Source organism: Colias croceus, chromosome 12, assembly GCF_905220415.1.
Source record: "Colias croceus chromosome 12, ilColCroc2.1".
In the NCBI taxonomy this organism is placed as follows: Eukaryota; Metazoa; Arthropoda; class Insecta; order Lepidoptera; family Pieridae; genus Colias; species Colias croceus.
In genome coordinates, this window is record NC_059548.1 from 1,656,546 (window position 1) to 1,668,959 (window position 12,414).

General features: G+C 31.1%; 1 protein-coding gene across 2 annotated transcripts; it reads right to left on the minus strand.

Annotated features, from left to right (window-relative positions):
* Positions 1-618: 618 nt before the first annotated feature.
* On the minus strand, positions 619-12,206 carry LOC123696405 (peroxisomal membrane protein PEX14). 2 transcript variants are annotated; one of them, XM_045642556.1, is made up of 5 exons: positions 11,931-12,206; positions 9,805-10,068; positions 2,157-2,371; positions 1,629-1,826; positions 619-1,211 (listed from the first exon to the last, which is right to left on the minus strand). In XM_045642556.1, exons 1-5 carry the CDS (start codon positions 11,979-11,981, stop codon positions 1,205-1,207), a joined length of 735 nt encoding a protein of 244 aa, XP_045498512.1. In that variant the 5' UTR covers positions 11,982-12,206; the 3' UTR covers positions 619-1,204. The 2 variants fall into 2 exon arrangements, with proteins under 2 accessions (XP_045498512.1, XP_045498513.1); XM_045642557.1 differs by lacking the exon at positions 11,931-12,206 and adding an exon at positions 11,719-11,809.
* Positions 12,207-12,414: the final 208 nt, after the last annotated feature.

The window sequence follows — 12,414 nt, forward strand, 5'->3', positions numbered from 1 at the left end:
GTGTATAGAAAAACATTCGATGAAGAAGGGTCAAACACATCACAATTTTCAATTTTGAAGATTTTATTGGTAAATTGGACTTACCCGTTTTGATACTTTAAAGTTTAAATTAAAAAATATTATATGTAGGTACCTAACTATAATATTGTTTGTTGATTAGAATATAATTTTATGAAAACTTATTACAGGAGTTTCCAATATGGCTATTCGTCAAGTCCAAGCTGTCTAAGTCAATTTTATAATGGGTGTATCTATTTTATTTTATAAAAAATTTTAAGCAGTTTTGATCTACATTATATCATTATATCGATATTTTCACATGGCATACTGGTAATGAATATACAAATATAGGTATGTGTAAATAATAATATGTATTACCTGTATAAAAGTAATATGTATAATTGTATAATATTATACATGTTAGTATGTCCCTACATAATATTAAGTGGATATCTCGTTATTAAGTACAGTATTGTCCACTTATGTAATGTGTCTAATGATATTGAGGACAAAATAAAAAATAAGCAGTATCAAGATCGTTCAGTCCATTTTCCTTAGGGTTGCACACTCAAAATTTTGATTTCCCTAATTGCCATCAGATTCTGGTTTACCTATAATTCGTGTTTTTTGACAATATATTAATAGGGATACCAGCATGGATTTTTTATACACAAAAATAATATATTTGTTACGATGAGGTATTATTGAAGATATATAATTTATTTAAATAGGTAAGGTTAAAATTGTGCGCGTACATATTAGAGGTAAAATATGCAATACATAGATTTCATATTTGGCAAGCACTTGATAATCTTAACGTTTATACAGTTCAAGTTCTTTACGAAAGCAAGCCAGCATTATTGTAATTCACACTTATTTTTCACACAAACAGCAATGTGAGAGAATTATATTTTTAGACGAACATTAAACAGTAATGTTTAATTACACACATACGCTCCTGAGACTGGCAAATTATCCGTGCTGAAAATTTTAAAAGCATCATTTTTCGGCACGGTTTATACCGACACCAATTTAAATTTTGAATGCATCATTTCTCTACACATATAACAACACATAGAAGTTACAATATTAAGTTTCACCACACTGTTAGTGTCTTGTTACTGATTCAGTAAGTGCAATATTGTCACACACACTACAGTTTGTTTCGGTTTAACCTTATAGCGGCTAGGCTATGTCGTTTTCTTCACGTACTGAAAAAGATAAATTATGATGATATATATTATTAAAATATAGAAAGAGAAAGTTAATGTTCAAGTAATTGGCGAACATAGATTATATTCCTCCGAAAAAGACAATGTAAAGCCAAAAAGGCGGCCTTGTCACTACTGAGCGATTTCTACCAGGCAACCTATGGGTAGGATATTGAATTAAAAAAAAGGGGAAAAAACAATAGGTGGTGCACTAATGAAAATTTAATTATAATAGATTTAAACCAAATAACTATTTATATTATAAATATATACATAATGAATATGATTTATATTGATCTGTTCCTCCTCGCTAGATGTCGCCTCTTGTGTGTATTCATTAAGTGTGAAGTGTGTATGTACTTATGTAGTGTCTAGTGACTAGTGTTTGGTGTGTAGTGTAGTGTGTAGTATACATACATAATTTCCAGGCTACTGTCGCTGTTCTTGGTGGCCTGTTCCCCCTCGCTAGAGTTGGAGCCGCCGGACTCAGAGCGCTGCGATCTTGGCCGTTTCTTCTCTACAGCCGGTTCGCTAGATGTTGCTTCTTGTGATTGACGCTGCCAGGCGGGTATTGATGGCGGTTCAGTACGCGTTTTTAGTGAGGGGAATTGGTTTCTGCAATGTTTTGAATTAAATAATAACTTGAATTTGTGTTTTCAAAAGACCAGATTGTGTAAGGGTTATAAGTTGTTTTGTAATAAGGGACGAATAAATTAGCAATGTATAATAATGCGAAAATATAAAATGTTTTCCTTACTTTTGAATTTACATATTATGATGTCTAGCTACATTGCAAAAGGACGTAAATTGATACAATGAACCCCATAACCAATGCAATAAATATGAAAGACATTTTTAATTTTTATGACTTTCTCGCTTTTTTTAATTTATAGTATTTCTGTAAAACAAATTCAAATTTGGTAAACTTCTGACATCCAGTCTTACCTATTCAATAAAATGCCTTTAACAGACGCGATGTCATCTTTAAGATTGTCGAGTTGCGACCTGAGCGCGTTTTGCTGTACCCCCACTTGTAACTCCCCCCTTAGCGAGGTGATACTCGCATTCATTATGTCTAGAGATTTACGTAACTCCTCTATACATTCTGCTGTTGTTTTCCTTTTTGGCTGTTCTACGAAGATTAGCTGTTTGATGCAGTTCTGGAAAGTTTGGTAAATAAATAAATAATGTGTAAGTATACTTTTGAGATTTCACTTATATTTCTGTGTCAATTGATGTGAGTTCAATTATTTTTTTATTAAATTCTGAGTCTAACTTAAACGACATAAACAGCAATTTTATTTCTTCCTTTATTTTTCAACGTTATGACCAAAATGCTTCTAGAAGTCTAATTGAATACTTAAATGATTGAAAAAATTTTTTTTTTCAAATTTGTATTTTCTACATTAAGTAGGTTATTTAAGTACTTTCCTATTTATTATCTGTTTATAATCACATAATTGAGAGGGTCAGGTTATGCACTACATTTTGTTACATTGTTTCAAAGTTGATAATTTCTATTTCATGTATGGGAATGTGGGTCATAACAATTATAAAATAATTGTTAGATAACATTATCTAGATGGCACTTAATTAAATGTTTTAAAATATAAGGGTTAAATTTGTTAGGTGTGTAATTTTTATTTCACAATTTTTTTACTAATTCCACTGCATTTTTTTACAGTTGAATTGTGACTGTTTTAATCATCAATACATATAATAAAATTCTAGAAAAGCGGTGTCTGTACAATGAAAATATGGAAAAAAAAATTAGCAGGTGTTATTACTAAATCGATCCCAAACCCAAAACTGTAGTTAAAAAAATTTTTGTCTGTTTGTCTGTTTGTCTGTATGTTCGTGCACGCTAATCTCAGAAACGGCTTATCCGATTTAGATGCGGTTTTCACTAATATATTGGAGTAATCTTCATTTAACATTTAGTGTTTATTTCATGTCAATCGGTTCGTAAACCAAAAAGTTATGACCATTTAAGTATTCACGGCGAACATTTGCTAAGGCATTCTATTTATTGTACACTGTACAGTGTACGATATAAGTTATCTGTTACAGTTATTCCTATAAATGTCCAGGTGATCATATCGAAAGTCCCCAAGGGTGGGGGGGAGAGGGATAAGCTGAAGTAGTAGGGGGGAAGGGGTCAAATTAGAATTATGTATGTTATTTAATTAATTTTTTTCTAGGTAAATTTTATACATAAAATGTCCTTTAAATTATGTCGATTGTCGTATTATATTTTTAACTCCCGACGCAAAAAGATGGGTGATGAGTGTTTGACAACTATATGTGTATATTATACACATATAGTTGTGCTACCGTAGCTCGCTAACAGGTAATCCGAATTTGATGCGGTTTTTTTTGTTAGGCAGCATATTTTCAGACGCTGGTTCTTAGATAAAGTGTACTTATCAAAATAGGTTCATCCATTTATTATATCTAGGTATATAGGGGTAAAAGTGAAATGAAAGTGAACGACCAAATGAAAGTAACAATAAGTCAAATTTTATCAAAATCGGTTCATCCATTTATTTGATATAGGTATAAAAGTGGTAATAAAAAAATGAATTTTGTCAAATATACTCAAGTGACATATCAAATGAAAGGGCATGACGTGTAAAGTATAATTAGACATATTTAATCAAAATCGGTTCATCCATTTATTATACCTATATATGGGTAAAAGTGGGAATGAAAAAAACGAATATTGTCAAATATGAAAGTGCATAACGGGTGAAGTACAGTTAGTTATATTTTTATCCAATTCGGTTAATCCATTTATTAGATTACAGCGGTAAAAGTGGAAATGAACAATAATCGAATGTGGTCAAATAATATACTCAAGCGGGGCATATGAAAGGGCAAAGTGTGAATTACAATTAGTCATATTTTATCGAAATCGGTTCATCCGTTTATTACATTTAGGGCACTTTAGGGGCGACAGTGGGTATAAATAAACCAAATGGAGCATCAAACGACAGGATATGACGTGTACAATGTACATATAGGTACAATTACGTATAGATATGGTTTACATCAAAATCGGTTCTGCCATTTACTAGGGGTGGAAAGGAAAGGGTTAAAAATCTGTGAAAGAAGAGGAGATATGGGAGCGAGAGGATAGCCACACCCTGGAAATTTTGAACTCTACTCAAAGCCACATAGGCCTGGCCCTTGGAATTTTTTTTCCTAAATATACCACTTCTTTTGCCACTGTGGTCCATTACAATTTGGGCACGGTTACGGCCCAAATCAATATGATGTAGGAATGTAATGTGGATGTACATTTGATAGTTCGGTCTCGCTCACTTGAAAATATTACATGAAAATAAGAAACAGAAGTTTAAAAATTTAAAAATTAAAAAAAAAATCCCAAAGCAACGAAGATAAAGGAATAAATCATTTTTCAAACTTCCCGACGATCTTAAAAATTAAGTACCATTCTAAAAAAAAATATGTATAGAGGTATATATGATATTATATTATGATAATGTTGGCATGGCAGCCCCGACGACTTTGTTTTTTTTATAAATATTTAAAATGGTATTTATTTTTAAAGATCGTCGGGAAGTTTGTGAAATTATTTATTCCTTTTTCTATGCACTTTTCTTCGTTGCGTTGGTTTTTTTTTTATTTAATTTTTATTGCACGGTCTAAACGGTTTAGTTACTACAGGCGTGAGACAGGAAAGATCTGATTTGGATTTGGTGCTGGATTTGATAAGAACTGAGTATCGATTAAGCTGATCAGTTGCTGCACGATACATTGTTAATAACATCCATACAAGGAAGGAAGAAATTTGCTCGCCTCCCCCCTGGTGCTTAAAAATAATATGACATAATGTAAAAGAAATACATAGAAAATTAATAAGGCATTTATTTTTTTTATTTTTTAGCACAGTTCGGTAATAAATTTTACTATCAGTTCTTTTAATTATTTATGGTAGTACGTGTTTACTCAATAATTAAGTTAATTAGTAACTACTATACAGTCACTATTCCACGCGGACGAAGTCGCGGGCACAGCTAGTAGTAAATAAAAAGAATTAAAATCATACTTTGACCACCATTAAATTTTATACCATTTCTTCAAAATTCTTAAAATCTTAACAAATAACAGACTGTATTGCATCATCGATCTATAAAATGACTTTCGAGTTCAAACAGTAATAGCAAACATGTACCGCCGTAATGACAGCAAAGATATTTATCTTTTTTCCTCGTATAGTACACAATCTACACATGCCGCCTACATTTCCTAGATCCCATTAATATACCTAGTTGCTTTTTATTGCCTCCAATTTCGACTTTAATCATATTTATTTAAGGTTACTTGTTTAAAACAGATTATGTAGGTAGTTAAATTTAAATATCAATTATTATAACCTCAATTAAACGTTCGAACTTTTTAAAACAAATTGTTCGAAGTTCGAACTTGGATATCACAGAGAGATGTCAGTTTAAATGTAAATGTAAAAAAAAAAAGGATAAAAAATCCTTTAGGCCTTTATTGAGGAAAAAAGTCGCTTACTTAGAAGGCGTGAAATAAGAATTCGATCTGGTAAACTTATTGCTTTATCAATGGTTTAATTTTTATCAACTAAGGGCCGATTTTTCAATGCCCAGATAAACAGCTAGATAGACTTTATTCTTCAGTTAACAAAATATTCAATTTTTCAATAGACGAATAGGACTTATCTATCGAATAACTACGTTATTTGAGGAATAAATCTATCTGCTGCTCCAACGGCCAGATAGCGTGCTATTCGACGATTAGACGTTTGAGTTGACAACTGACGCGTCAAATTTGGGATATTTTCGAATGTAATAACATAGAGCGTAGAATTTTTACAATAAAGCCTCTTTCTATAAAATAATTATCAATTAAAATCATATTGAAATTGATGTTTTTGATAGTACCTACTGATGATCATGCCATTGAAAATTTGCCGGACGCTGCCTTTATGTCGTTTCCATCGTAAAATATATAAATTTTAACACAAATTTAATCAAAACTCTTTACTCAAATCAAAACAATAATCAACAATCATAGAACACAAGTTAAACTTAAAATGCACTCCTGACGTGAGTCATAATGACGGTTGTTGACATATTGCAAGTTGACTCTATCCCGCTCTAACCTGACTAATTTAATATGTTTGTTTCACCACTCCAAGTGCAGAGCTGCCAATATGGAAATATTTGGTCAGATAGTTATTCATCAAATAAATCACGATTGAAAAATAGGCGAGCCGTTATGAGTTAGATAAGCAATTGAATAAATCTATTCGAGGGGTAGTTATTAGACTGTTTATCTGGGCATTGAAAAATCGGCCCTTATTATAATATTATATAGGTTATAAAAGTATACAGACATAAAATGTACCTATTGAGACTTTACATCAAACTTTTTATAAAACCAAATTAAACGATTAGGAAATAATTACTTATACATATCTATTACTCTCAAAATCAAATAATATAGTAGGTATTTATTACGCATACATCAAGAAGCATTAATAATATACTGATAATAAAATATATTGCTTACGATATTTTCGTTGCTAAGGAGAATAAGGATGTAGGTACTAAACTTTCTAAATTTCATCAACACATGAAGTACTTACCTACGTTTATCTATTATATTTAGAACACATTGAAGGTATGTACGTTCTTTTGCAACAGATTCAGAATTATGAAAAGTTGAAATATCAACGCAATGTCTTGATCCAATAGTTAATTATTAATGAGAATAATCAGTTATAAGATGACGACAGATTAAGGATATACCTAAGTACATTTAGATCAATAAAGATTAATCATACTGAATTGCCTAGAATAATATTGTAGTAATCTTGTACAGAAAGCAATTAGAATGATGATAAACACTCGCTCGATAATCACGAAAAAATTATGCGATTATACTAGGTGTGAATGACCTTAAATAAGCAAATACGTACATATTTTGTCATTTTACGAGAACCTAAAATAACTAAACGTGATTAGGCATTCAGAATAATAAGACAAAACGAATTAAAGATGCTAAGACAGAATACGACGAACGACGATTACATTATTCAAATAATTCAAGAAATTGAACGTGTGACCAATGTTAATATCGAAGCTCTTGTTCCGAAAATGTATTAATATATGTAACTAATTTTTTTTAACAAAAAACATTTTTAGGGTTCCAAACCTCAAAAGGAAAAATGGGAACCCTTATCACTTTGTTGTCTGTCTATCTGTCTGTCTGTCAATACCCTTATTCTCAGAAGCGCGTGGATGTATCAAGCTGAAAGGAAAAGAGGTAAATAAAATAAAATAGTTTAAAGGTTAGGTTTTTGAAAGGAGGTAAATAAAATAGTTTAAAGAGATAAATAAAAGGCATTCAAGAACGTTAACGATAAGAATGTATTATTGTTTGTACGTCATTTGTATTCATCGGAGAATCAAACCGTGATGGCATTTACTCCGCGGCAATGAGGGATTTAAAAATATTTTAAACATCAATTGAAAGTATGCCCATGAAAGTATGGACCACAGTATAGTATTGCGTCAATGCCAGAGTGGTTTTGGAGGGTTCTTCGATATTCAAAAGATTTTTACCAATTGATTTTTTTGTGATAAAAACAGGGGTTTTCAAGATATTGAGAAAAATGTGAATTAACCTCAAAACTTAAATAAACCCGATTTAGTTAGGTTTATGTGTGATTTAGGTAGTATTTTATCGTCGGAAGGTTATTTTTCGTTTAACATATTTAATCTATGCGTAGAGCTTATGCTTTCAGACAAAGTCTATCTGTTCATCGGCTAGTGTAGGTAGGCACCAGAAATCTTCCGGGACGGATTTCAAGAACACCTAAATATATATTTAAAAAATGCCAATAGAGTTTTTATTCGGTTTACATATTGTTGTTGTTGTTTGAATCATTTTTTCACTACATATTCGAAAAAAGAAACAAATAAGAAATAACTAGTTATCTACCAAGCTCGTTCATAATAATATTTTTTATATATATTTATATTATTTTACTTCACTATCTATGTTAAAACAACCTACAGTGTATAAACAATACCTTACAGAGTGATTTTATGTTAATTATTTTTTTTTTGTAATTCAATGAAAACAATAATCGATATTATAATAATACATTTAGCTATTTACCATAGTAAATGTCATAATAGTTACCGCTTGGTTACCGTGGTAACTGGTAATGGATACTAAATCTATGGTAACGGATCTAAACAATTACATGTCTTATTAGATTTTACAAAACATTCCCTGATCAAAATACATAATATTATATTTTCCGATAGTAAGAAGGCCTCTAAATTGCCGAGATTTTTTTTAATAGTATTTTTATCTTGATGCATGAGAAAAACCTGTACCAAAAATGTAAACGGTAATGAACACTAAATCTGTCAATAACGGATCTAAACAATTACATGTCTTATTAGATTTTATAAAACATTCCCTGTTCAAAATATATTTTCCGATGGTAAGAAGGCCTCTAAATTGCCGAGATTTTTTTTAATAGTATTGTTGTCTTGATGCATGAGAAAAACCAGTACCAAAAATGGGCATTCTCCTTTATATCGAATACTGAAGTCTACGGTCCCTTGGTGAAATCAAACTTATGATCCATCGCAATCAAAAGATACAGCCATAAATGCTAAAAAAATTCACAAATTTCTACATTCGCAAGGGAATCAAAACCTACAGGGTACTTCCCAGGAACGCAGAGTCCTGTAATTTGGAACAAAGTAACGACTTATAAGTACACATTTATAAGACACATACTACGTACACATTTATAAGAATAATTGATTTAAAAATTTTGAATTCCACTAGAATATCGCAAGAAAATATTACATTACATCAGACAGACATGAGATAACCCATTGCAAAATTGCAAAAGACAGGTGAATCTTCGGTGCAAATAAAATAGTTTAAAGAGATAAATAAAAGGCATTCAAGAACGTTAACGATAAGAATGTATTATTGTTTGTACGTCATTTGTATTCATCGGAGAATCAAACCGTGATGGCATTTACTCCGCGGCAATGAGGGATTTAAAAATATTTTAAACATCCCGAACAAACAATGGACAATACAATGTATATAAATTGTAAACACTTGAGCAAACATCATTGAATATTGGAAAAATATTTAAAGCAATCGAATTTCTTCCACTCTTGTAAATGGGTGGCCTAACGGGGAAGGACGTTGCCACGGTAAGGCGAAGGACATGATTTTAAAATTTGAATGATTTTAAATTAAATAAAAAAAAAACTGTTGGCTTATAATAAAACTAGCTGACTGAAGCAAATTCGTTTGTTCTCAAAAGGAATATTTTTGCAACATTTGTAGACTTTCTCGATAAATGGGCTATCTAAAACAAAATTATTTTAAATTCAAACGAGTAGTTTCTCAGAATAGAGCGTTCAACCATACAAATAAATAAACCCTTCAGGTTTATAATATTAGCCTAGATAGTAACAAATTCCACAATAAACGAAACATAAGTTTAAGTATCAGTGTACATTAAAGAATAATACAGTGTACACTATATACGTACCCTGTAAAACCAGTAGCATCCGTACGCGAAACCGCCATACACGATCAGCGGTACAATCCGTTCTCTGAACCACGAGCCTTGCGAATGCTGGAAGAACCTCAGCTCTGAAGAGAAGGAAGACATGTCAACTAGCTCTCCACACTTCTCGATGGCCCGTTGAATCTCAACGTCGGTGAGGCCCTTTGCTCGTAGAAACCGTTCCTTGCTTTCCATGGTGCAGCGTTGTACGCTTGGGTTCGAGAGGAATTTGACTGCTGTCGTCACCTGGAAAATATATAATTTCATGTGATAAAGCAAGATTTCTGTAACACAAAGGTGTAATAGGGAATAAACAAATCGATTTAATATAAACTAACTAATATGATTCACAAATGAAAGAGCCTAGTTTTTTTGTGCGTATCAGTTAAAACATATTATAATTAAATCAATTTTTATTGTAGTGCTAGAAGAGGTAGCGTTTATCTTAATATTTATAAATCTCGTGTCACAATGTTTGTCCTCAATGGACTCCTAAACCACTTAACCAATTATAATAAAATTCGCACATCATGTGCAGTTCGATCCAACTTGAGAGATAGGATAGTTTAAATCTTAAATCGTTTTAGAGAAAGCGAGCGAAGCTGCGGGCGGTAAGCTAGTATAATAATATAATCATGTGAAGATTTTTATTTTCTAACACATTTGATGTTCTCAACAATGCTACAGAGTAGATAACAAATCAATACATCAATACTAATATTATAAATGCAGAAAGTCTGTCTCTCAGTCTCTTACACTTTCACCACTAAATTACTCCACAAATTTCAATGAAATTTGGAATCAAACAAGTCACATGTATAAGAAAATTTTTGAATTGTATTACACACACTTTGAAGTTGAATTATTAGGCAAATAATTTTGATAAAACACAAACATCAATTTGTAGACAGCTGTACAGTATTATTAAGAAACTAACAGTATAGTTAACACAAGGCTAAAACACTTCCGACGATCACAGTTATTTGCGAAATAAAACTATAATAGTATGTGTAGGATTGAGAAATTTAGTCCGCAGATATCTTCTCCAAGGTGATAAGGTCAGTATGGTACACTTAAAATAAGGCAATAAAAGTAATCAGTAAAGATTAAAAATAATGACATTAACTTTTATCTGGCAAAGGTATGCTTCAATTAAGCGGAGAAACAGATGAATGAAAAGAATTGTTATGTTTGAATTGGAACTAGTATGAGGACCTTGGACAATGTAGTTAAGAATACAGAATTTTAGTTACAAGTTCATTTGCAATCTCTCTTCTTGTTTAAATTTTTTAATAGTTTATTTATTAAGTACCTACTAATAATGTTTACAAATCATGATGAAGTAGCAATCTCTAAGATTTCTATATATCTCTACTTTTATAGTTTAAAACTTTGCTTGGGTACCATTACTATGCAGTTATAAAAAATGAAAACCCTATCTATGATAGGTCGTAGTAGTAGCCAGTAGGTAACTACAAGTAAACTCCAGACCTTAAGACATTAGACAGTCTTTATCTTTAGATAGTTATACAGCAAAGTACTTTCAAGGAGTTACTAAGTAAAGTAATTTTTGGATGAAAATTATCAGGTTGATGATGACTTGTTGCACTTTATCAAACTCAAATCTATTGGTTTTATTCATAGATAAGATTTGGTAAATTTCCCTTATCTTGTTAGAAGTCTAGTCCACAAAATGCTTACAATCAATTAGATAATGTTTTGTTTCAACTAATGTTAAGGGTTTCATTTAGTTTTAATATATTTTGTGACAATAATAAAAGTAAATGGATATTTATTTTGTAGCTAATCACTAATTATTGCATTATCCTTATCTGATAGTATATTTAAACTTTATTAACACAATATATAGAATGTTAAAGAAGGGATGGTACTTACTACAGGAAAATTAATTAATTAATATTATAATGACTAAACAACATAAGCTTTTTCATCAATATTAGGACACTAGTCCGAAGGTCAATCATATGCTTCGCTTAACATCACCTAATGAATACGGCAAGCTAGTAAAAATGTTCAAGATATCTCGAAAGGGTCATATCACTGTGACCTTTCCTTTTGAACGTTAGTAAACAAATATGAATACTCACCAAGTTTTCTCGGATTTCATTCCCAGCATTAGTTAACACTTCCGAAGCCATTATATCCGAATTTCTATCACAATCAAATAAAAGATTCTTATATGAAATCGATTTGTTGCAATCGAAGAAATTAATGCACTTTTATTTTGTCTAATATGGGACCACTACGGTGTAATTAATTACCAAGTTATGAAAACTAGTTTCATTTGAACAGTATATACCTACTCAAATCTAGGAGGATAAAATAAAACTATCAAATCACAAATCACAGAACACTCGACTCGACCCTCAGCACAGAGTACTTTTATATATATAGGACCCTCAGCAAATGTTGAATTTTCGATTTCTGCCTGTTTGATTTCAATGTCAAATGATAATATGTCAATTTTGCTATGTCAAATTTATTGCTTGTCATAAATAAATAACTGAGGGTACGTCCATATAATACAATTAAATTTAAAAGAAATAGAAAATTGGTTCTAAAATAACTTAC